At 37.4% G+C, this 26,808-nt stretch overlaps 1 protein-coding gene across 6 annotated transcripts; it reads left to right on the top strand.

Annotated features, from left to right (window-relative positions):
• The first annotated feature begins 2,905 nt into the window (after window positions 1-2,905).
• Window positions 2,906-23,048, top strand: LOC100266166 (uncharacterized). Of its 6 annotated transcripts, none has more exons than XM_019224456.2 (9): window positions 2,906-2,992; window positions 4,330-4,399; window positions 4,990-5,055; window positions 10,377-10,460; window positions 11,074-11,285; window positions 13,870-14,079; window positions 14,166-14,285; window positions 21,413-21,643; window positions 22,336-23,048. In XM_019224456.2, exons 6-9 carry the CDS (start codon window positions 13,897-13,899, stop codon window positions 22,732-22,734), a joined length of 933 nt encoding a protein of 310 aa, XP_019080001.1. In that variant the 5' UTR covers window positions 2,906-2,992; window positions 4,330-4,399; window positions 4,990-5,055; window positions 10,377-10,460; window positions 11,074-11,285; window positions 13,870-13,896; the 3' UTR covers window positions 22,735-23,048. The 6 variants fall into 6 exon arrangements, with proteins under 6 accessions (XP_019080001.1, XP_059598225.1, XP_010658684.1 ...); XM_010660382.3 differs by lacking the exon at window positions 2,906-2,992 and adding an exon at window positions 3,946-4,034; XM_010660381.3 differs by lacking the exon at window positions 2,906-2,992 and adding an exon at window positions 4,108-4,229.
• Window positions 23,049-26,808: the final 3,760 nt, after the last annotated feature.

Below are 26,808 nucleotides of genomic sequence, written 5' to 3'. Positions count from 1 at the left end.
CTTTCTTAGGAATCAGAACCAAGAAGGTGTTATTGAGGCTTTTGAGAAAGGATCCTTGCTCATGAAACTCCTTAAACATCTCCAAGATCTCCTCTTTCACGAACTCCCAAGATCTTTGCCAAAACGCCATGGTAAAACCATCCGGCCCAGGGGCTTTATCCCCACTCATCTCCATTAAAGCAGAATGGATCTCATTTTCAGAGAATGGAATCTCAAGGCTCTTTGCTTCTTGCTGACTAATCCGGTTTAATTGGATCCCCTCAATATCCGCCTTCCACCCCCCGTCTTCTGAGAGCCTCTGATGAAAAGCATTTGCAATCCCCTCCCTTACTTCCTGATCCTCTTCCAACCAAACCCCATCAATTTTTACTCTATCCACCGTATTGTTGTTCCGGTGAGCATTCGCCATTCGATGAAAAAATCCCGTATTCTTGTCCCCTTCCTTAAGCCACACCTCCCTTGAGAGTTGTCTCCAATGACTTTCTTCCAACATGACCCATTTTTGATAGCTTTCCTTTGCTTCTTTTTTTAACTCTGTCTCTTCCAAGGACAAACTTCGTTCACTTTCCACACCATCCCAATAGTCCACTTGCTGCAAGGCTGCTCTTTTGTTATCTTCCAGATGACCAAAGACCTCTCTATTCCAAACTTTCAGTTTCTGTTTGAGCTCCTTCGTCTTTGCTGCCAATCTGTAGCTAGCTGTGCCCCTTACCTCAATTTCCCTCCACCAACTCCGGATAAGGTCAAGAAAGCCCTCAACTTTTAACCACATATTTTCGAACCTGAATGGAGACGGGCCTCTCCTTAGCCCACCTCCTTCTAGCAGAATAGGAAAATGGTCCGAAACAGGACGAGGCAGCCTCCTTTGAATCACCCCACTAAAATTGTCTAGCTAGCTAGGAGTCACCAAGAACCTGTCCAACCTTGCCCAGGACTGGTTGTTCAGGCCTCCACTCCAAGTAAACACTCCCCCTTGCAAGGGGAGGTCTACCAGCCCTAACTCCTCAATGATATGAGCAAACCGCCTCATGTTCGAGGTTATCCTTCCTTGGCGGCTTCTTTCTCTTTGATAAAGGGTACTGTTAAAGTCCCCTCCGAGGCACCAAGGCTCTTCCCAAATTCCTCTTACAGCCCCCAGCTCTTCCCACAGTCCCTCTCTTGCCTCTTTGGTGAAAGGGCCATAGACACCCGTAAACACCCAAACTGCCCCATCCTCCACATTCTTGAATCTACACGACAGTGAGTACTGTCCTTCCTCCCAGTCCACAACTTCCATCGATCTTTTATCCCAACAAATCAACAGACCTCCCGCTGCCCCATCCGCATCCAACCCTCCAATCTAAGAATCTTCCCGAACCTAAACTTCTCGCCACCCCCTCCGTCATTGGCTGAATTTTTGTCTCTTGAATACACAGCAAATCAACCTTTTGATTCCTTATAAAAGTCTTGATGATTTTCCTCTTGGCCCTGTCATTAGCCCCCCTCACATTCCAACTTAATATTTTCAGCTTCATTAATCTACTACAAGCTGATCCCCTTTGCCCTGTAGAAGACTTCTTTGCTTACCCCCTTTCTCATAATTAACTGAGCACTCCAGTCTCTTCAATTCTCTCTCAAACTTTGACTTCTCCATCAATTCTTTGCTATGAATTTTCTCCCGTCTCTTCCTTATCTTGACCAAGAAATTCAAAATTTCCTTTTCCAACCCTTCTGTCGAAAAGCCCAAAAAATGACTGAACTTGGCCAAGCTGCTTTCTTCCCATCTATTCTCTTTTTTTCTTCTGACTTCTTGAGATTCTGTCCTCTCTGTATTCCACTCCACCCCCCTGACCAAATTTGGGTCCTTATTGAATTCTACCATATCCCAGCATCCCTTATCATCCATTCCGGGACCAACATCATTGCTCTCCTCTAGGACCCCAGAATGATAGAAAGACTCCCCCACTGGAGTCCGATCAAAAGAATACAAGATGATATGAGAAGACCCGCAACCCCTTTCCCTCTCTAAGCTTAGCCCAGAATCATACCTCATGGCCTCCTCTGCCAATGCCTTGTCTGTTGCTGAAGGTATGCCTTTCTCCCATGACGATCTTGCTTCCTCTGACTCCCATATGCAGTCCAGAAGCCTTCTGTTCTCCAGAGATTCATTACCTTTGTTTCGGGCTATAGGTTGATTTAAATTGACCTCTTCCAATACAGCCTCTGGGCCACTCCCAACCTGAGCCCATCTTTTGGCCTGATTAAAATCTGAACCAATAGAGCTGGGCCTCCTCTCAATTAATATCGGGCCTCTCTCTACATTCGGCCCGCCTGAGCCCTTTACTATTGTTCTTGCTCTTGTCTCCTGGTCCTGATCTCCATTTGAAAGCCAGCCCAAATTATCCTCCTGCCAGCCCATCCTTTGCTCTGGATTTAACAAACCCGTGGACCTTTCAACGCGGGCCTTGGGCTTAATTAAAGTGCCTTCATTTACCACACAGCCTACCCCTTCCACAGCCCAAGTGTTAGATGGCCCAGCCTGAAGACCCTTTCCCTCTTCCATCACACCTTTTAATTTTAGGCCCGATAGATCCGGCCCAAATACCCTAAACCCCATGGGCCCAATCCTCTGTCCCATCCCAGCCCATCTTCCTCACCTGCCTCCCTGTCCCCTCCTCTGACGGTACCAGTGCCTCGTTTCTTTCACCGACCGGTTCCATCTCCACGCGCGAGTCAGCGCGTGCTTTACTATCGTCCCTGACCTCCCCCCATCTTCGGCTATCAACCCTTATCTTTCTGACTGTCGGTCTGCTCTCCCACCATAGGGCAAGAGTGAAGACTTCCTCCTCGATCCCGATCTCCAGCGTGCTCGGTTTGTCACCACCGGCCGACCTAACCAGAATCCGAGCCCATTGAAGCTCTTCCAGCTTCTTCGTCTTCGAATCGATGTCGATGAAGCCTCCACATTCCTCCCCCACCCTTCTCAACACAGTCGGATTCCACAATAGCACTGGTAACCCAAAAATTCTAACCCAAATCTCTTCGCTATCTTCCTTCTCCTCTCTGCATCCATCCCATGGCCTCCATTCCTCGAACCCCAGCCTTATCGCTCCCATCCTTTTTACACCTGATAGGGAGGCCCGTTTAGCTTCTTCCAAGAGCTCAAACTCCAATAGAACTTTGCTATCTTCCAATTTTGCCAACCCTAGACTCCCTTTCAGCCCCCAAGAGCTTGCCAAAAATCGCCCCACTTTTTCCAAGTCTTCTTCATCCCCAAAACTAGGGTTCCACCTCCCTACAACACAATGCTTCAATCTTTCCAAATTATTTTGTATTTCCTTTCTCTCTATCTTCACTTGAACCGGGCTTATAGCTCTGCACATCGTTTTCTTCACAGCTTCCGCAAAAGATCTCTTCAGATCCATGTTTTCCCCTACCTTTTCCCCTTGCATTTGGTTCTTTCTGCCGATTGACATGCGTAGGACCTGAAGGTTTTCCATCATTGCCGACCATCCCATTTTTCCTCCTCTACCTTTCGGGATGAAAATCCGATGTTGTTTTCGTTCCAAATCCGTTACCCCTAGTCTGATAAAACATCCCGCTTTATTAACACTTCGCACCAGTGAGAAGGATCTCCCCTGTTCCTTCCACTCCTTCACCCACCGGTCTTCCTTCTCCTCCCTTAAGCAGTGATTTAGTCCCTCCATTAGGAACCCTAGGCTCGCCAAACCCATTCTGACCCAAGACGAGACTCCCCCTTTGCTTTCCTCTATAACTATTTGGGATTTTCCTCTTCTCTCGAGCAGCTCCAGTTCAAACATCTTGGATTCGACTGCGAACCCCCTTCTCCTTCTTCGATTCCCCTCTTTATCATCATCCCCCTCGCCGTCGTGATCGCGCCATTTTCCTCCCTCGCGATCTCGCCTGCTGCCGTGTACCCTCTCTCTCTCTCGCTCTCTCTCTCGCTCTCTCTCACCCATTTGCTTCCCTGATCCCAGGAGTTTAGGACTAGGATTCCATAAATTATATGTTGGAGTTCTTCACCCTTAGAGTAGGTAACTTAGTTTTAATCCTAGTTCTGTCAGCAACTAGAAAGTTTTCCTGGCTTATGCTTAAACTTCAAGGAAATGTTTAAACCATAAGATACAATTTCTTTCATGGTTTTGGGCTTGTAGCCGTCTGAGTTTTAATTTTCATGGCGCTGCTAGAAGAATTATATGCACTAGATGATTAGTGGCTTGTAAATTAAAGTAGCAATACCAACCTCACTTTCTTCTCATAGGCTTCACCATTTCAGTTTTTTCTATCTGATATATGTTGAGCTTTAGGTATTGTCTTAACCATGTGCAGGAGTTGATTTCAAGACTATGCTGCTCACAATTGGTGGGAAAAGATTGAAGCTTACAATCTGGGACATCGGGTAATAAGCACTAAGGAGTTGTACTAGGCTTTCAACTTCCAACTTCATGGGATTCCAAGGGGTTTTCCTCCAGATGCTTCTACTGACCATATTTTTTGTCACATTTTGGTGGTTATAATTGCCTCATTTATGGTTGAAAATTTTCTTTGCTCCATTATTCAAGTTTAGAAAAGAATAAGAATGCTTCTTGATTGTCTTTAGGAGTTTCTGTGAAATACTATTAGCTCAGTGGCAGTTTATCTCATGCAGCAGAACTATGGATAAAAAATTGGGGTAGTTTTATATGTTGTTGGGTAAGGAAAAAGTTTTAATGCTTTTCTTTTAAAAGAAACTTAACTCTGAATGTAAAAAAAAAAATGAAGGATTTGGGAAACTTTTGTACTCCGTAAAGGGATGTCACCCCTCTTTGCTGCATATGATTTGGAATGGAAGTTTGAAATCTTGTTGTACATTAAATTATAATACCTGTAGAATCAAAGCATAATTGGGAACTAGTGAGGTGACATTTGTGTTTTTTTTTGTTTTTTTTAATTAAAGACAATTCAAGTTGTTTGTTAGCAATTTTTTATTTTTTATTTTTTGGGTTGCAGCTGGACAGGAGAGGTCTGGAACATTGACAAACACTTACTATAGAGGTGTCCATGGCATTATTCTAGGTATGTGATTGGATATTCTAACTTCTTCTTCCACTTCTTTTTATTGATAGGCTCACTATATGTGCAAACCCTTTTTTCTCCAAATTCATTTATTGTGGTCACATGTCTAATATATTTTTGAATTGTTTATTTATTTATTTTTGTTCACGTGTTTTGGTTTGAAATAATTAGCACTTCATCAATGAATGAAAGTTAAAAAGAGAAATGGATTAAAGACACCAATATGAAATAAAGGCATTAATGACTATACCAAAGCTCTAGTATTTGGAGTCCCATGGAAATTGAATGAGTCCATAAAATTTTTTAAAGCATTCATAAAATAGATCCTGTTTGGTTCTAGTTCCATAATTCTCTGCCAGATAATATGAATGGTTCTTCTTTCTCCTGAAGTTGTTCCATCTTACATGCTCTTATTGGTGCCATCATTGGTCTTCTTTGACAATTTCTGAACCATCTTCATCTGCACGTTAATTTTTCCATGTAATGGGGTTGGTCTAAGTTTTCCTCTGTGTTCCTTGTTCTACTCTTATCTTTAACTCAAAAATTTCACCTCTTCATGATGTTAGCTAATATTTTTGCATGCATTTTCCATTTGTCACGTTTAATTAATCCAAGCAACAAGGGCAGTAACATGGTTTCTACTGCTTTATATGAGATTGCAAAATCTTAAAATGCTATGAAATGAGGCCATGTGGATGCCAGTCTAACACAGTAGCTTTGACATGGACAAAGACTATGATAGCAGCCTTTTTTGTAGGTTTGTGTTGTTGTTGCTTTATTTCCCTTTCATTTTCTGTCACATGGAATCAGCATGGAATTTACTTCATCTCCACCCCAACCCCTTGCCACTTGAGCTAGTCCTCAAAAGCCTCAGGCCCAAGGGATATGATAGAAGTGTTGCTGTTCTCCAGGCTTTTATGCCATGTGTTGGTAATTTTTTTCCAACTGTTTAAGTGTTTTGTCCATGTGACATTTTGTGCAAACTAATATTGGTTAGGGTCGCATCATGCTTGGATGGTTTGAGCTTAACCAAAACAAAAGATACTGGTTTCATTAAAAATTTTTACCCCACCTAGGCATGGTTAGGATTTGGTTGAAGCCTTGGCAACTTAAATTTAACTATTGCTTGGCTTAACATGTATCACTGTATATATTTTTATGACATATGACCATATTTTTAATATAAGATGTTTCTATTTGTTGTTGTTGTTTTTTTTTTTTTGGGAGGTTAAAAACTTGAAAAAAATTTCAATTGTAACAAATTACCTATAACACTATGAAGTTAGGTGATGATTGAAGGTTTGGTGTCATGGAAGGTGTTGGGTTAGGTTAAGGTTTGCTCCAAGTTGGGTGGAGGTCCTAAGGACAAAAGGTTCTAGCAATCATAAAGAATGAAAAATATCTTCCCTAGCTCAACTACTAATTGGTGAATATTTAGTGGACGACTAGTTTGTGGTTGGATGTTTGGTACCGGGTTGGGTGGAGGTCCTACAGACAAAAGGCTCTAGAAATCATAAAGAATGAAAAATATCTTCCCCGACTCAACTACTAATTGGTGAATATTTAGTGGACGACTAGTTTGTGGTTGGATGTTTGGTACGAGGAGTACGTGCTCAAGGACTAATTTCTAGGTCTTTTCTCCTTGCTAGTTGATGGGAATGCTTTGTGTAATGCTCTGCTCTCTCTCATGTAGATAGTGTCCACTCTATACCAATGGATTCTCAAGACTTTAAAATGAATTTACATGGTTAAAAGAATTTCCTACATATATAGTACCAGAAACTTTTTCTCTTATATGTGGGATATCACAATTACCCCCCAATGCAGACACGATGTCCACATGATTGGTGGGCCTCTTGTACTAACGAATTTAAAGGATGTCCTTTAAATGTCATTTAGCTTAGTTGGCTTGCGGTACGTACACCACTAGGGTTGGGCCACCATTAAGAGTAGCCAAGCTGTCTTTTCAATTGTATAGCGGAGTTTTTTAGTGGTTTAGATCAGGTTTGTATATTTGTGGAAGGATTCCTCCTCCCTCTCATGAAATCTCTATATGATATTAATACAATTCTTGTTTCTAGTAAAAAAAAAAATGTTAAGACCAATTCGCCTCGTAACTTGTTGAGTCGACAATTGATATTGCAACTTTTAACCATGCTTTTTGGTGAATTGACATGACACCTTTGTTTCCTAAAGGAAAAGGAAGGAATGGAAGAATGCAAAACCCTATGCATATCTAGCATACTTAGATGAAGTGAAATTGAGACAATTTTTGAACCAATGGAGAGTTTTAAGTTAAGATTAAATGACTTTTGCATGAAGTCTGTTCCTATTGTCAGGGAATTCCTTAGGAAAAAGAAGCCTGTCCTTTATGGGTTGCATTAATGGGTTGTTGTTAGCTTAGGATCTTGTTTTAGGTTTTTTTCCATTTTTAATTTGTTTTTTACATGTGTTTCTTGTATGGTTAACTTGTATCAGGGGCCCTTTTTGACACTTAATAATATATTTTTTTGCACCTGTTAAAAAATATAACTAAAAAGCTACCTGATTCATACCTAATCTGAGCAATCCGATAAGTTGGTTCATCAGGAGTTCATCTTATCCAACATAGGTCTTGGAAAAACTTTCAACCTAAGGTGAGGTTGGGTTGTGATTTGGTTGATCTCCAACCTGATAGCCCTGCATTGTGGCCTTACTATTATTGAGATAATATCCCGAAAAAATATTCAAAGAATCTAAAGTTATAAATTAAACAATTTTTGGAGTTCAATTTCTTTTAGTTGTTAAATAGTTTAATTGAATTTACTACTTAGTCTTGAAGTGATGCCAAAGCTTTTCAGTTTAAAATACTTTAAACCTTCAATGGTTATGTTTCAACACTAAAGTTTAAGTACTTAATCTTTAATTCTACTAAACATCATTGAGAAAAGAATGATGGAAAGTGAATCAAGAGTCATTGTCCCTGGATTTTAAATTCTTCCTATATATTTATATAGACAAGAGTTACTGTTTTATGGAGACTATAATTAAATGGTGTATTTGTGAGAGTTATGGATAAATACCAATTGAGGGCTAGATGGGGAAATTAAGGAGAGATGGTTCCATCATATACTGCATGGACCTACCTGCACCAAAAGAAATGATATGGTTCTGGTTTAAGGTGCTAAAAAGAGAAAAGGAGGGTAAAAATAATATGGTTGAGTCTGTGCATGTGATTCAACAGTTGATATCAATCTTGATGTAGTTTAAGGTGCAGTTGGATTTGTATAGCTCACTTCATTTATTGGGGATAAGGTTTTGTTGAATTGATTTTAGAATACATTTTTTTTCTTGTTTAAAAACAAAAATGAAGTTCATGTTGTTTATCCTTTATCTGCAATTTTTTTCCCCTGGAACCTTTGTCTTTATTGTTAATTATAATTTATTTTATTATTTATTTATTTATTTATTTATTTATTTTGTTGTTGTTGTGCAAAACAAAAATCTTAGGAAAGAATCAAGAAAGATTTGTTTTGATGGGTGGAGGTTTGCCTCACTCCTGTCCTATCCAATTGAAGTTACTGATATTGAACAATGGCATTATAATGGGTTTCAATTGTACCCTGCTAATAAATATAATGTGAGAGAGGCTTAACTTTCTTCATTGAGTTATTGGTTTTTAGGGATATTTCTTTATGCATTCATACTTTACCTTGTTGAACTTTCAAGAAAATGCAATATATTGTAGATTGGATGATTTCTCTTCTACTCAAAGTGAGAAGATTATTCTGCAAAATATCATCTTCTTGGGCTTTGTTGTCCTATTTCTCATGTTGTTTCTGTTGATCTTGATTACCTCCCTTTATGTTTTACTTTGTCTTTAAAATTAACCTTCCAGCCTTCCAGTGTTGGTGCTCCAAGTTTAGGGATGCAAAAGCTCTAAATCTAGAGTTAATATTCATCAAAATTGACCTCAAAACATGAAAGAAGGAAACTTTTGATTTTGCTGGGCTCTAAGGAAGCTACTGTTAAGTAAGATCTCTCTGTTAGACTATACTGATAAAAAAAAAAAAAGGATCTCTCTGTTAGACTATATCTAGATGGTTGAATATTTTTTGGTTTACTAAAGTTACATTTTTATTTTTATTTTTCTTTCTTTCTTTGGGAGGGGAGAGGGGAGGTGTTTGGGATGGGTGAATGATTTATCTATACTATGTGTTGCTCTTCAATTTTTCTTATCATTAGTCTAGAAAAATGTAGAATGCCTTTGCCTTGCAAGAATCTGTTGATTGTTTCTCTTGGGTATGATGGCCATTTCCTCGGAGGGCTACGGAAAGAGGGAGGAATGGTGTGTTTTTTTAGCCACTGAGTGATTTGGTTGGAAGAATCAGTAGGATCTTTGGGAAAAGCGGGGAACAGTGGAAGAAATATGACACATTTCAATTCTTGATCTCTCTCTCAGTGTATGTGGCTATGAAATTTTTGTATTCTGCAGAGTCTCATTGCTAGGATATTGTAGGCTGCTTATATGGAATGCATCACAAAGAGGAATTCATTAACCAGGAGATTGGTCTTCCATATGGAAGTTTCCATCTGAATGTTCAACGGATGCTCAGTAGGAAACCTCTAGGCTTGATGGGTTTTTGGGAACTCATAAAGATAATGGTGGGGAAATGCTATGTGTTTTTTCTCAAACCGATTGGGAATAGAAGTAGTGATGGACTTGAAAGATAGGAATCTCATGATAAAACTAGATTCCTTGGTTGTTATCACTTAAAGATTGCCTATGTTTTCTTTCATGTTGGGGGAAACACAATTAGATGAAGTTAATTCAAACCCGCTTGGTAATCCAAGAACAATCCTTACATTTAGAGTCCTTTTACAATTAAGAACTTATTTCAGTTGTGTATCATAAGAAATTCAAACAACTACTTCAAATATAGTATTGGAAAGCACCTCTTGTGGAAACCTCAAATTTGAACAACTAAGAGAGTCCTTGAGGCTGGACCATTGGATGAGGAGAATTCGTGATCCAGGGACCTGGGCTCTTCCCTTTTATGCAGGTCCAGGTCTTACTAGGAAGCCAATCTGTTGGCTAAGAGGAGAGCTAGGACCTTGGAGGGGTTTGTATGGGATGATGTCCCCACTTGATTTGTTGTAGGACCAATATTTCCTATTGATGGAGTGGCCTTTTGGGTTGTATTTTTACCTTGGCTATTTCCTGCTTTCTTTTTGAGAAGGATAGCCCTTCCTTGTACTTCTTATCTTTCTTCTAATAATAAATTTGATTTTTTCAGTAAAAATGCATTTATGCTGTTAACCAATTATTCCTGTCAGTGCAGGGTTCTATTCTATTCTATTATTTACCCCCCTCTTTTCAAGGCTTATTTTGCAATTTCAGCTCCAACCTCAAGAATTTATAACTGGTATGGCACTGAACTTCATTTTTTTCTCGAAGAGTCAGCTGCAAGGATCATAATTTTGCAAAAGTTTATTGTCCCAAAATAATTTCAAAACAGTAATAGACTAACTTTTAAGAAGTTATATGCTTCCTATAAAAAACTGAAACGTTTGGATCCTATTTTGCATCAAAGTTCATCTTCAAGCTCAGTTTAAAGAAAAGAGTGGTAGGTTTTTGAAGTGAAAAGTGTTGAATGCTCTTAGTCTTGTGATTTCTCTGATAGTTGTAGAGATTTCTCCTCCCCTGTTACTACCAACATTAGCATTATAGTGATGGTTCATTTGAAACTAGTATCATTTGGATACCACCTTTTAGTTCCCAATAGGTTTTTTTTTTCCATTCATAGAATATACCATCTTTTGCTTTTCATGGACACTAAGCACATAGGGCAAACACTACTCAGTTGCAGATAATGGTGTGTGTTCTTTTGTTTTTCATTGACACTGAGGACATCGGGCAAATGCTAACTTTTGCCTTTGAAGTGAGCACAGGATCCACAATCTTGTGCTGGTGCAGTCATCTATTATTTCTCTCTTGCCAATTTGCAAACTGTTTAAAACCTTTTCTGACTTCTACAGGACTGCCTATATTTAGCTGTATGCTGACAACATTATCAAGTGGTGTGGCACTGACTCAGGCATGTGAATCTTTCTCCCAAAATCATGGTTCTGCATGGAGTAGGTTTTAAATTTAACTGAGGATTTGTATTGCTAAAACACAGCTTGCTGGGGGGAATTCCGCACTTGCTCTTGCAATGACAGTTATATCTAATCTCTTGGGAATTTTGATTGTAAGTACATGAGGAACATCATTAGTATCATGAAAAATATTAGCTTTGAGTTCAGATCTTATTCTGAAACACAATTTGACATCTTCTCCATGCAGAGTTTATTGCAGAGCTATAATTTTGGTGCTTATTAGTTATTTTATATTTGATGTATTCTATTTGCATCTTCACTTGGACACCAGATTTAGTTAAACTTCTATATATGAAATATCTGATGATGAGCTTCAATTGTGCTACAGAATTATGTCCACTTAAAACTTGGTCTACACTCCAAAATGTCTTACTTTGCAAATATCAATTTCATGAGAACCATGGGTACAAAGCTTATGATCACATTTTCCTTTTCAATTAGCTTTCTGTATTCTCATATTCTAAAAGAAAATTCAAATCAAGGCTACACTTAAAAAAGAAGTTGCCTGTAATTTCTGGTGTCTTTCTTTTATTTATCTTGCCTGTCTTTATTCTTGCTATTTGTTTGTTCTTCTTGGTTACTCTCTGTGCTAGGTGTTGGTTCAAATTTTAGGTGCCCCTTTTCTCCTCAAGTTTCAATCCTGAGTTGTTTCTACATCCATCCCACTCTGTAGAACAAATGGTTCTCTGCTGGGTGGTTGGATGCTTGGTATTATGCTTTCTCATGCAGAATATTTACTAAATTATAATTCCTGGGTTTTTGAATGACACTCTTTTTTCATGCACAAGAAAGATTTTTCTTTCAGGAAGTATATGTAAAACTTCAATAAATGGAGCTTATATGTGTTAGACCAAAGGAAATGATATCCATTATGTCATGGAAGTACAGTTTTGTAGTCATTACTTTATGTATGCTCTTACCAAGCTCATGCCTTCTTTATGTTTTCTGTTTCTAAGTTCTTAATAAAGTCTTATTGGATTGACTTCTCTCTGGTAAATGAAAGGTTAAATTTTTCTAGGATGTAAAAAAATTGGAATGGATGATCATAGGTAGAAATTTTAATCTTTGGTAGATATGGCTATAAGTCTTTTCAATCTGATTGAAGGAGGGTAAAAAAAATTGTTATATTGTGGGTATCTAAGAAAGGGAGAGATTTATGGAGGAATGATATGTGCCTTTTACTAAATTGCAAGTGTGCTAGAGGTTTGGATTGCTCTCTCTTTTGGACTCCTTGCTTAGTGAATGGTATTATAGATCACTTAGCCAAGTGAGGAGTTAGTCAAATGAGATGTCCTTTTTAGGGGATTTTTCCCCTTTGAGTTGTGGAGAGTCTTTTGTGGAAGAATAACATTAGGAAAGCCATGGCTGTATAGTTTTGTAATTGAGGAGAGAATTAGGCAATCCCGTCACTAAAGGGATGGGATGTAATTAAGTTAGGAAAGTTTCTATTTTTAGTGTTAGGAATTTTTGTATGCATATGGATCTCTGTGCAGACTAAATATTAAGGAAGAATTTTATACCTTTTATTCCTTCCCATTCCTCTTCTACATCTTTATATATTTTTGTCACATTCATAAGCGGTATAATTTCTGAAAATTGTTTTGAAAATAGGGTGTTTTTTGATAATACATTTTAATTGTTTTTTAGGCACTGTTTTAAAAAATAATTGTAAAAATACAGAGAATGATTGAAAATAAAATATTTCATATGAAATTTATTTGGAATATAAAAAATTGGTTGAAAATATTCCAAGTTCTCAAACTTTTGTTTTGAAAAAAACATTCTAGAATTGTTTTTGAAAATTGTTTAAAAAAACAATATTGTTTAAAAAAAATTGTTTTTTAAGAACTGTTTTCGAAAAATAGATGTTGGAATCCATAAATTAAGTTGCTTGGATCCCTGTGCAACTAAGTTTTTGGGTGACCTGACATAGAACAGAAAGTAGGATTTTTTTTTTTAGGGACAATTGTGTTTTGGATCTAGTTGGGTCCAAAAATTAAACTTTGTTTTATATAAGTTCATCATTTAAGCTCAAGACATAAAGAAAATGTTAAAATTAAGAAGAAATATATGAATTTTTTATCTTTCTAAAAATGACCTTTATTGACTATGAAAAAAAGATAGTAGAAAAATATTTATTTAAATTTTATTCCTTTTGTAAACCTCAATAAAATTTAATTTAATTTAGTGATTTGAAAAAAAATACACTCTTTTCCAAAAAAATAAAAATAAATTATTATTATTATTTAAAAATCAAACATTTTGGAAAATATATATATTTAAAATTATGTATGTAAAAAATAACTAAAAATATGTCAAAATTATTTTTTTAAAATGATATATTTTTAGAATATATTTTTTAAAAAAAATTAGTTTTCTAAAAATAATAAAATTTTAAAATAATTATTAAAAAAAATTAAGATAAAAGAGTTTATTAAATATTGTGATAGAAAATATTTAAAATAGTTTTGAAGGGTATATTGATCTTTTCATATTTTATATCATTTCCATCAATTATGTAATTTTTATGGGTCAAATTTTAATTTTTGGATTTAGTTGGGTCCAAAACATAATTATCCATTTTTTTTATGTTGCATTTTTTAGATATAATTGAAAACACTGCTGTCTATTTATTGTGAGGCAAAAATAAATAATACTTATTTATTTTGAATAAAGTAACTGGTCTGGGAGAGAGTATAAGAGATGGGCCGTCCGACGGAGGCATTAGTGGAAGCTGCGCTACGTGTGCTAAACACCGCCGACCCATTCGACAAGGCCCGACTGGGCGATGAAGTCGCGACCAAGTGGCTCCAGGGCTCCATCACTCTGCCCTACCACCCATCACTCCATCTCCCCGTGCCTGACCGCCCCGCCAGGCTCAGTAATGTACGCTCACTACCTCCTTCCTCAATGTCATTTCATGTTATACTCTACCTGTTCGATGAAATGCCTCAATCACCCTGCTGCCGCAGGTGAAGCTGGTTCCGCCCGGTCTCATGCCCAAGCTGGGAAAAGCTGGCAGCTTACAGAGTCGGCAGGCCATTGTGCATAGTCTTGTCCACACTGAAAGCTGGGCCATTGACTTGTCCTGGGTATGACCCCTTTTTTACTCATCTTTCTAAACCATAGACGGGGCAATGATAATTATCTTGTGTGTAATTTCTTAAGCTCTGACACAATCTTCAAATCCACTGGCGTTTAAAGCTTAAATTCATGGAAGAAGGAAGCGACGACGGATGTTATTTGATTACAGCATGACTCAACAATGCTGTAATATTCTAAAGATTCTGGGTTGGCCATGGTTTTTGTTTGTTGGTTTATTTTTCAGTTACCATGTCTTCTCACCCCCTTGATATGAGTGCTTTGTAGCTTTCTTGTTGTCCTTGCTCCACATTTCACTTAAAAATCAAGCAAATCACTGCCTTGCTTAGTGTATCGGTCTTGCTCTTTGCATTTGACTGAACATTCTAAAATGACTTTCTTTTATCATGATTTTTTCTTTAGGTGATAATTAGTCAAAGGAATTGTGGCTGAAGGAGAGATTCTCATTGTTGGACTAAGGGTGAATGGCGTATGGTTGATGAAGGATGTTCTTAAGAAGTGGCGAGTTACTTCCACTTCTTACCAACTGATCTGGGGTAAATTGAAGAACTAGTATTGATGATTTGTCCTTCAAGCTTGAAGGAGCCCTTTTCTGAGGAGCAAGTTCATGCTGTGTTGTTCAGGTTGGAAAGGAGAAGGATAAAGTCCTTGGGCCAAATGGTTTTCTTTGGTGTTTTGACAACATTACTGGGACTTTGTTGAGGGAAGGGCATAATTGGGGCTATTGAAGAAGTTCTAAGAATTCAAAACCACTTTTCTTACCACTTTCTTAGAATGCTTTTGTAAGGGGTACGTAAATTCTGGATGTGGCTCTAATCGAAAATTATATCATTGACTTGAGGTTGAAGAGTTCCAAAGGTGATGTTATTAGTAAGACACTGAAAAAAATTGTGCTCATGTTAATTGAAGTGCTAGGTAAGGTGGTCTTAGGGTATAAATGGATTGATTTGATTTGGTTTTGCATCTCAACAAGGAGGTTCTATGTGATGTTGAGTTGTATACCTTCTGATTTTTTCCAAAGCTCAATGGGCTTTAGGTCGACCCCCTTTTTCCATTCCTACTGCTCTCGGTGAGGAAGGCTGTTCATTTGAGGAAGGCAAGGGGGGTAGTTTTATATTGTGTTTTTTGGGTGGGGATTGAAGAGGGAGATGAGACCCTTCCCTTTTGTGAGCCTTGTCTGAAACAAATGACTTAAATGAGTTGGATCCTTTTCTAGTTTTGAGGCTTTTTTAGATCTAAAAGTTCAAATGGAGAAAAGTGATTAATTTCTAGGGGAGAGGTCCCTAATGTGTAGTAGCTAGTGTCTTTGCTAGGCTGAGCGGTTGGAAAGTTGCCTGCCATGTGCTTAGGTTTACTTTTGGAAGCCCCATTTAAGTCTTTAGTGGTTTAGTTTGGGATATGATAGAAGAGGAAATTTATAGAAGGTATTCCTTGTGGAAATGTTGTTACCTCTCAAAGGGTGGGAGGCTCATTCTGCTCAGAAGTACCATTTCCAGCTTACCTAGTTACTTTATGTTTCTCTCAGTCATCCCTAGGTTCTGAGTTTGAGACTGCAGAAAATCCATCTAGATTTTCTTTAGGGAGGTGGAGCCTTTGAGAAGAAACCTTACCTCGTAATATGGTTGTCCATTTGTATGGATGAAAAGAAAAGGGCTATAGCCCGTAGAGCCATATCTTTCCCAAACAAAGTTTTGTTTGGAAAATGGAGTTAGAGATTTACTTTGGAAAGAGACTTTCTTTGGAGGTTGGTTATTGTAAGAAAATAAAAAAAGAGCCAAGAGGTTGGTGTTTTTGTGAAGGGAGGTGTATGGTGTGGGTTTGTGGAAAGCAATACGAAGATGGTGGAGGATGTTTCACACTAGAACCAGATTACAGGTGAGCAATCAGATTAAGTTGGGTGAGGGATGTTTCAGGTTAAAACCAAATTAGAGGTGAGCAATGGTAATAGTGTAGACTGGATGTTTTTGAGAGATTTTTCCCCTCCTTTTATTCTAGCAGTTTCAAAGGATGATGCTTGGGAGGTTTCAGGTGATTAGGGGCCTTGGAATCCTAGTTTCTCATAACAATTCCATGATTGGGAATTGTGTAGTGTTGGAGGTTTACTTAGGAGGCTTCAGGAAAAGGGAGGACTCAGAGAAGACAAGGATTGGTTTGGCAGGGTGCTAAGACTGGGAAATTCTCTATTAAATCTCTCTATTCTGCTTTGGAGGTTGGAGTTAGAGATGTTTTCTCCTAAGGGAAGTTTGTGTTCTTGGGCCCATCCGAGGTGTGCTTCTTTGCATGGGATTGGCATAGGATTTTGGCTTTATATAATTGCAAGACTGGAGGATGATCTTTTCCAAAAACTATTGTTGCTTGTGTAAGAAAGCAGCTAAAGGTATCACCATCCATTATGGGCAAGGGGACTGTGGCACCTGTTGTACTTTCTATTTGGTCTCCCCTGGGTGCTCCCTTATGTAGCGAGAGAAGCGCTTCTGGACTGTCATGACAGTTTTTGGGGAATAGGAGGAAAGTTTGGATGATTGCTCCTTTGTGCTTGTTTTTGACTGTATGCCAGGAATATAATCTTTGATTTTTGATGGAGTGGAGTGATTGCATCAATCTCTCAAAGATTCCTTCATTGGTTCCTCTTCCATTGGTCTTGTCGGTAACTACAGGATTGTCCTTTGACCTTGTTATACTTCATTGATTGGTTAGACTGTAGATAGCGGAGTGTGGTTGTTTTTGCTTCCTTTTTGCCACTTGGCGACCTTTGTATCACCCCCTTGTACTTGGAGCATACCCCCTTTTTCTATTAGGCACTAATAATAATATTAAACACTGAATTTTTTTCCAAAAAAGACGACGTTGGTTCTGTAGGTCAAATTTCTGTTGGCATCCCTAAACTTGTTGTGGAGGAGATTCAGCCTGCTTATCCATACCAGATGATCGAGAGTTTTAACCCAATTATGTCTAAACCCATTTTGCCTAATAAGGTCTCCAACCTTGTTACAGTTAACCAGGGTGTGATTGCAGGCTCCCTTTCGGGTGAGTTCCAAATAGAAGGCCTGTCCCCTGTGAAAATGGCTAAAGTGCATGAGGTCTTAAGTTTTCTGGATATTAAGGTATATTCCAGGAGGAAGAGCAGATGCTCCACAGGTATGTGAGACCTGTTGGAACTGGATTGGAGGATTAGGGTCTGTGAGGTTTTTCCATAAAGTTAATTAGTTGGAATACCAGAGGTTTGGGTTTAAGGAAAAAGTGAACGGTGGTTAAATATTTTCTGAGGTCAGAAAATCCGGATGTTGTGATGATTCAGGAAACAAAAAAGGTAGAGTGTGATAGAAGGTTTGTGGGTAGTGTTTGGACAGTCATAAATAAGGAATGGGCAACTCTTTCGGCGTGCGGGGCTTCGGGTGGGATTTTGATTATTTGGGACTCCAAAAAACTGCGCAGTGAGGAGGTGGTAATAGGATCCTTTTCGGTCTCAGTCAAGTTTGCTTTGGATGGATGCAGATCGTTATGGTTGTCCGCAGTTTATGGCCCAAACAACCCAGAACTTAGGAAGGATTTTTGGGTGGAGCTTTCAGACATTTTTGGACTTTCTTTCTCGTGTTGGTGCGTGGGAGCGATTTTAATGTCATAAGGAGAAGTTCAGAAAAATTGGGAGGTTCTAGTTTAACCCCAAGCATGAGGGACTTTGATGATTTTATAAGAGAATGTGAATTGCTAAATCCACCGTTACGGAGCGCACCATTCACTTGGTCAAACATGCAAGAGTCTCCCGTGTGCAAGAGATTGGATTGATTTCTTTACTCAAATGAGTGGGAACAATTATTTCCTCAAAGCCTTCAAGAAGCTCTTCCTAGATGGACATCGGATCATTGGCTGATAGTCTTGGAAACCAATCCTTTCAAGTGGGGCCCAACACCTTTTAGGTTTGAGAATATGTGGTTGCAACATCCTAATTTTAAGGAGAGGTTTAGAAGTTGGTGGAGATATTTTCAAGGAAATGGGTGGGAAGGTCACAAGTTCATGAGGAAATTACAATTTGTTAAGGACAAATTGAAAGAGTGGAATAAGGCTTCTTTTGGAGAGCTAAACGAAAGGAAAAAACGCATCTGGTTCGAATTAGCTAACTTTGATTCCATTGAGCAAGAAGGGGGTCTCACCTCTGAACTTTTAATTCAGAGAGCTTTAAGAAAAGGGGAGTTAGAGGAATTGATTTTGAGGGAAGAAATTCATTGGAGACAAAAAGTTGGGGTGAAATGGGTTAAGGAAGGGGATTGTAACTCAAAGTTTTTTCATAAAGTGGCTAATGGTAGGCGAAATAGGAAATATATCAAGGTGTTGGAGAATGAAAGAGGCCTAGTGTTGAATAATTCAGAGAGCATCAAAGAGGAGATCTTGTATTTTGAAAAGCTTTACTCGAGCCCTTTTAGAGAGTCTTGGAGAGTTGAAGGCTTAGATTGGTCCTCTATATCTGGAGAGAGTGCGTTTAGGTTGGACTCCCCTTTTACTGAAGAAGAGATTTTTAAGGTTATTTTTCAGTTGGATAGGGATAAGGCACCAGGGCCTGATGGCTTTACCATTGCAGTGTTTCAAGATTGTTAGGATGTGATCAAGGAGGATCTAGTGAGAGTGTTTGCAGAGTTTCACAGAAGCGAGATTATCAATCAAAGCACTAATGCCTCCTTCATAGTTCTGGTACCCAAAAAAAGCATGTCAAAGAAAATCTCAGACTTTAGACCTATTAGCTTGATCACTAGTCTTTACAAGATAATAGCCAAAGTGCTATCAGGGCGTCTAAGAAGGGTACTAAATGAAACTATCCATTCTACTCAAGACGCTTTTGTTCAAGGGAGACAAATTTTTGATGCAGTTCTCATAGCCAATGAGATAGTGGATGAGAAAAGACGATCAGGGGGGGAAGGAGTTGTCTTCAAAATTGATTTTGAAAAGGCTTACAACCATGTGAGTTGGGATTTTTTGGATCATGTGTTGGAGAAGAAGGGGTTTAGTCCTAGACGGAGGAAATGGATAAGAGGTTGTTTGTCCACAATATTTTTTGCAGTCCTAGTGAATGGAAATGCTAAAGGGTGGGTCAAGGCATCTAGAGTTTAAGACAAGGAGACCCTTTATCCCATTTTTTGTTCACTTTAGTCACAGATGTACTGAGCAGGATGTTATTGAGCAGAAGAAAGAAATGCCTTGGAGGGTTTCAGGGTGGGTAGGAACAGAACAAGGGTGTCCCATTTGCAATTTGTAGATGATACCATTTTCTTTTCTAGCACTCGAGAGGAGGATCTATAGACCCTTAAGAGTGTATTGCTAGTGTTTGGGCTGAAGGTTAACCTTGACAAAAGCAATATTTATGGCATTAATCTTGAACAGAATCATCTTTCTAGGTTGGCCGAGCTGCTAGATTGCAAGGCTTTTGGTTGGCCTATACTCTACTTGGGTTTTCCTCTGGGAGGGAATCCCAAGGCTTGTGGCTTTTGGGATCCAGTGTTTGAGAGGATCTCGAGAAGATTAGATGGGTGGCAAAAGGTGTATTTATCTTTTGGAGGCAAGATAACTCTCATTCAATCTTGCCTCACCCATATGTCTTGCTACTTCCTCTCCTTGTTTAAGATTCCCGCCTTAGTGGCAGCAAAAATTGAGAGATTGCAAAGAGATTTTTTATGGTCAGGGGTTGGGGAAGGCAAAAGAGATCATCTTGTTAGCTGGGATATAGTGTATAATCCGAAGGCAAAAGGGGGAGTGGGATTTGGGAAGATTTCTATAAGGAATTTAGCTCTCTTAGGGAAATGGTTGTGGAGGTATCCTAGGAAGGGTTCAACTCTGTGGCATCAGGTTATTTTAAGCATTTATGGATCACACTCTAATGTTTGGGATGCCAACACTATAGTCAGATGGTCACATTGTTGTCCTTGGAAGGCTATTGCACAAGTCTCCCAGGAGTTTTCCAAGTTTACTCGGTTTGTGGTAGGAGATGGAGAAAGAATTCGGTTCTAGGAAGACTTGTGGTGGGGGGACCAACCTTTGGGAGTCCAACATCCAAGACTATTTAGAGTAGTCACGGATAAGAATATTCTTATTTCTTCAATTCTTGGCTCTACTCGTCCCTTCTCTTGGAACTTTAACTTTCACCGTAACCTTTCCGATTCTGAGATAGGAGATTTAGAGGGCCTCATGTGGTCTCTTGATCGTCTGCATTTATCACCTTCGGTTTCAGATATGAGATCCTGGTCTTTATCTTCTTTAGGACTTTTTACAGTTAAATATTTCTTTCTTGCCTTATCCCAATTTTCTGGTTTTCCTCCAGTTTTCCCTTCTAAGTTCGTTTGGAATTCTCAAGTCCCTTTCAAAGTCAAGTCCTTTGTTTGGTTAGTGGCACACAAGAAGGTAAATACTAATGACTTGCTACAGTTGAGAAGACCCTACAAAGCCCTTAGTCCTGATATTTGTAAGCTGTGCATGAAGTATGGAGAATCAATAGATCATCTTTTTCTACATTGTTCTTTGACGATGGGGTTGTGGCACAGATTATTTCAGTTAGCCAAGACGGATTGGGTCCCCCCGAGGAGCATCTCCGACATGCTGTCCACCAATTTTAACGGTTTTGGTTTTTCTAAGAGAGGGATTGTTTTATGGCAAGCTGCGTGCATCGCTTTAATTTGAGTTGTGTGGCGGGAAAGAAATGCAAGGATTTTTTAGGATAAAGCAAGGAATTCAGAGAATCTTTGGGGTTCTATTCATTTCCTTGCTTCTCTTTGGGCTTTTTGTTCCAAGGTTTTTAAGGGGACTCCCCTTAACGTGTTACAACTTGATTGGTTAGTGGTGTGTAATTCCATTGGGTTGGTCTAACCTAAAGAGTTTGCTTGTTTTTACTTTGTATTTGCTTCCTTGTAGTTTTGTTTTTCTTTGGTGGGAGAATTCCTCATCCTTTTCTTGTACTTCTTTTTATCAATATATCCCTTTGTCGTTTCCTATAAAAAAATAATATTCCTATTTGTCTATTCAAAAAATAAATAAGCAAATAATTAAATAAATAAAAACACTTTTCTGTTGCTGATATTTTTGACTGCTCATGAATTAATTCATGTTTTTCATTTCATTTCTTGATTTTTTATAGGATATAATTGCTCGTTTTGGTGAACAAGAGGCCATGCCAAGAGAATTCTTCACTGATTTTGTGAAGGTGGCTCAGGATGAAGGCAGGCACTTCACCCTCCTTGCAGCACGACTTGAGGAGCTGGGTTCATTCTATGGAGCATTGCCGGCTCATGATGGACTCTGGGACTCAGCCACTGCCACTTCCAAGGATCTGTTGGCACGATTGGCAGTTGAGCACTGTGTCCATGAGGTAAGATAAATTATAGAAATCTCTTGTTTTTGCTTAGATAAATTATATGGAGTAGAAATCATTCCATGTTGTTTCCAATGATGTTTGAAGCATAAAATTATGACTTTGAGTAGTCAGGAAGATCTACAATCTATCTCATGGAATGGTGATAATTATTCAAATCTTAGGAAAAATACCCAGGGTTATAGGATTTGATGCCTCAAGGCCTGTTAGCAGCTTAAGCTGCAATAGGTTGTGTGGGAGCCTAGTGCTCTGTCATCTATTCTATTAATGCCAGGAGGTAAACCCATTTAAAATGTTATGAACAACAAAAGCTGTATGCAAAACAATATGGAACGATCTCTATAGGGTGACTCTGAATGTCAAATGGAAACTGAATTGTTTCCACTCCGTGTATGATACATTCATCATCTAGAATGGAGCTGTTTAAAAAAAGAAAGGAGCAATAGCTAGAAATTAGTTTAGGGGCTTTTTAAGATTTCATGACACAATGACATTTTTACTTTTAAACATCTTTGAAAATGACCTTAAAATCACCCTAGATCCTGGATTTTTCTTTTTGTCTTATATAGGCTTAGGAAAATGAAATTGATGATTCAATTCCCATGCATTGTCTGAACAATTCATTAGTTTTTTTTTTTTTTTTCAATCTATAAATGTTGTTTTGACAACACAATTGAGTTATAAAACAGGCCAGAGGACTTGATGTGCTACCCACAACCATATCTCGTTTTCGCAATGGAGGTGACAATAAGACTGCAAATTTATTGGAGAGGGTGGTTTACCCAGAAGAGATTACCCATTGTGCTGCAGGAGTAAAATGGTTTAAGTACCTTTGTCTGAGGTCTAGAAATCCAATCACGGATCCATGCAGCTTGATATCTCTAGAAAATGAAGCCACAGAAAGAGAAACTACAATTGTAGAGGACGAGAAATATGTGATTCAGAAGTTCCATGCAACAGTGAGGACACACTTCAGGGGGCCATTGAAGCCTCCTTTCAATGAGGAGGCAAGGAAAGCTGCAGGGTTTGGCCCTCAGTGGTATGAACCTCTTGCTGTCAAAGAAGCAACCCAGAATGATCAAAAGTAATTCAGTTTTGATAGCAACATCCATCTTCCTTTTTTTTTTTTGAGCAGAATAAATTGTTTCTTAGGTTCTTCCATTCCCCAAACAGTTTGCCTGAAAGAATGTGGCAGGACCACCACAAAGTACATGCACTACTTATGCACGTCTGCTTCAACTGTTGTTATATTCTCATGGAGAAAAATTCTTGAGATGCTTTGTTTGTTTTCAGAAACACATGGGTCCTCGATGACAAATTGACAATTGTTTCGAACTTTTCTTAAAAGAAAGATTATGCTAATCCTAAAATAAGGTAAACCGAAAACCTTATTTTACATCAACCTACCTCAGAGACAGGAATGTTTGTATTTTGTACAGCATTTAATGGCACAATCTTTAACCTTAGGAACAAAAATAAATTAACTACAAATGGATGGAAAATGAAAAATTTAATCCCCATAAGAATCAATTGATAATTGATCAATAACTGAAACGATGTTGGACCATTACAGAACTTCGATGCAGTAAAATTTTGATAAATAAGAGTTCTTTCAGAATTAAAGAATTCAACCATTGCTCAGAAGGGTGCTAGTGGAAGATAAAAGGCAATCGATCTCCATTGACGTCTTTCAAAAACTTCTGCTGTTAAACATCAATACTTGGTGGTTACCACCATCAACCACCAATATTATCTCCATTGATGTCTTTCAAAAACTTTTGCTGTTAAACATCATAATAGTCACCAATGTCATCTCTATTAGTGGTTTTCAGAAACTTTTGTTTGTTAAGCATCCATGCTTGTAAATGAAATCAAATTTAATTTCATGTACTAACAATTGTAAGATAAATCTTGTAAATTTGTGAAAGAATTATGCTAAATTGATACATTTTTTGGGAAAAAAAATTATAAAATGTATAGAATACACTAGTTAACCTATAGAGCATTAAACTAGGAAAATATAGAAGATATCAATCAAGGGTAATAATACAGTAAAAAATATACAGCTAATTTATTGAAAATAATTGCCCATTTGGACACTCCCCCTCCAATTGATGCAAAGATATTTGCATCCCAAGCTTACTAATTATCCGTTGAAAGTTTGCGTTGGGGATTCTTTTGTGAGCACATCTACAAGCTAGTTGGAGGATGAAACATATAGAGTATAAACTTGTTGAGAGTCAAGCTTTTCCTTTATAAAATGTCTTATCAATTTGCACGTGCTTGGTCGGAAATGTTGAATCTGGTTGTGCCCTATGTTTATAGCAGCTTTATTGTCACAATAAAATATCATTGGGCTTTTTACTCACTTGCAAATCTAAGAGTATTATTTTCAACTAAAGTAGTTCACATATCTTCTATGCCATTGCCTTGAACTCTATCTTTGCACTGGAACGAGCCACCACTAGTTGTTTCTTGCTTCTCCAAGTAACTACATTCACTCACAAGAAGGTGCATTACTTGGTAGTTGCTCTTCTGGCTGTCATGGAGGTAGCTCAATCAACATCTGTATAAGCTTTTAACTCAAGTTCACCACCCTTCATGAAACAAGGGGCCTTTGCTTAGAGTTCCTTTCAAGTATCTAACAATTTTGTAAGTAACTTTGAAATGTGGTTTAAGAGGAGCATGCATAAAATGTCTTACCACACTTATAACATAAGTTATATCTAGTCTTGTGTGTAATGGTAGGTAAGCTTTCCAATCATTCTCTAATAAATACCTCAATCGACTTGGTCTTCCTTCTCTTGTTTTTCTCCTAACTGATGATTGACCTCTATTGGAGTGTTAATGGGTTTGCTGCATGTTATACCCATTTCTTGAAGATCTTGAGTGTATTTCTGTTAAAAGATAAAAATTCCCTATCGAAATCTAGCCACTTTAATTCCCAAAAAGTAACTTAGACTTCCAAGGTCTTTGATTTCAAATTTTTTTGCTAAATAGACCTTCAATCCTAAAATCTCTTTATTGTCATCACATGTCACAATAATATCATCTACACACATAATTAGAGTAGTAAGAGACCAATTGAGGATAGTTTTATGGGTAAGGTGTGATCACCTTAACTTAAGAAATAGCATCTATCAAGAATAGACTTGATAATTAATCTCTTGAGGTGACTGCTTCATTCTTATATACCAAAAATGTTTTCTCAAGTCATGATACATCTTTGCTCCTCTTTGGTGAACAATGTATCAAGAATAGTAAGCATCCTCAAGAAGCTCTTTTCTCAAATCCTCTACATCAGGCACACAAAAGTGTGGTCTATATCAAAAGATGCCCTTGTCATTCATACTAAAGTCGGTGCCACCTCCATGATGGGCAACCTCGATCAAGGCTACTAATTGGGGATCACTACGTTGGGCTGCTCCATGTCATGTTGATATGACATGAACTAGAGCTACAAACATGAATTGTCACCTCTATATTGAGGAGAGTTTCTTTTGTTTATAGAATCTTCCTATGGGGTGTTTGATCTACACCAAAGTTTAGCAACTAACTAGAAACAAATCAAAATATGTAATAACATTACCCCAAGAAGCAATTTATTGATAAATTTGTGAGTATTTACCCCAAAGCTTTCCTTTTATATCATTAGTACGATAAAAACAACAGATAAACCTAAGAACAGGATAAAAATTTCATCTTCAAATAAGTTGAATCCAATGAATCAATAAAAATAACTCAAGCAACTTGAGATGGTACTAGAAAGGCAAAATGTTGAAGACCATGTATCCCAAAGACAAAATCTTATCTTTTGATTAGGATTTTTAGTTATGCTTTTATTAATCAAATTAAGATCTACCATTCACTCATATTCTAACGTACAATAGTTTCGTACCACTGACTTTTCAATCAAATAGGGTAAAATAGATTTGAAATTAAGAATATATAGGTTAACCATTTTGACTTCCACTTAAAGTTATTTTACTTTAAGTTATAATACTAAGTTATTTTATCAAATATGTTTAATCTACTTAATAACTTAAATTGTCATTAAGTAATATTAAGCTATTAGGTTGATTTACCAAACTCCGACTAAGTTGATATCTTAAAAATGTGTCATTGATTCTTATACCATGGTGGTGTTTATTTATTTTTATTTTTTTAACCTAATATTGAATCTAATTTGCTTTCAAATTTTGATGATTTGTTTTTAATTTATTTTTTCTACCTATTTTTTTTAATTAAATAGAAAAAATAAAAATATTTAGTTTTTTTATTGAATGCTAAAAATAACTTTTTGAAACAATTAAAAAAAAATCTCAACACCATCTCACCCTATTAATAGTTAATGCTTAACATAAATAAAATAATAAAAAAACAAACTACTTAATATTATTAAGTTGTATTCAGAATTAAATTAAAATATATTTAAATATAAGTAAGAAAGAAAAACATAACACATATTCTTCTTGAGCTTGAAATATGGACTTTTCCAATGGACATTGTTAATTTCTTACATTATATTACATTTACATGTGAAAAGCTTATCTCAAGTTCACAGCCATGGCTTGTCCAAGCACCAAAAGGAGTACCGCTTCTCCCTCCACCTATAGTCGAGGTGGGCATGGACTTCCAGCACGAGCTGCAAATCGTTGAACAGGTCACACCCGTTGTCGAGACATCCTAGTCTCTTCATGATAGCAACACCCTTTTATTATAATCTTATAGTTTATATTTGATTTGTAGAAAATTTGAAAGAAAATTCAAAATATAAGATAAAAAAAATTAAAATATTAAAAAAATAATAAAATTAATAAATTATTTTTATATATCACTTCAAATTTATTTAATTTTATATAAAAATAATAATTTATATATATATAGATATATAGATATATTACTTTTAATTATTTTAAAAAAATATTTTTAATAATAAAACAAAACATGAGAAGATAATTTTGCTCCATATTTTTCTTAGTAATCTCCGGGAACCAAACAAAACCAAAAGGTGTTTGATCTGTATTTAAATTATACCAGCTAATTAGAAGCAGAGGGTAAGGAGCAAATTAAAACTGTAATACCATTAAGCCAGGAAGCAATTTATTAGTAAATTAATGGGTATTTACCCAAAGCTTTCCTTGTACATTATTAGTATGATA

The sequence above is a fragment of the Vitis vinifera genome, chromosome 13, assembly GCF_030704535.1.
Source record: "Vitis vinifera cultivar Pinot Noir 40024 chromosome 13, ASM3070453v1".
Lineage (NCBI taxonomy): Eukaryota > Viridiplantae > Streptophyta > Magnoliopsida > Vitales > Vitaceae > Vitis > Vitis vinifera.
The sequence above is the reverse complement of the archived record's forward strand: the minus strand, read 5'-3'. Positions and strand labels throughout refer to the sequence as shown.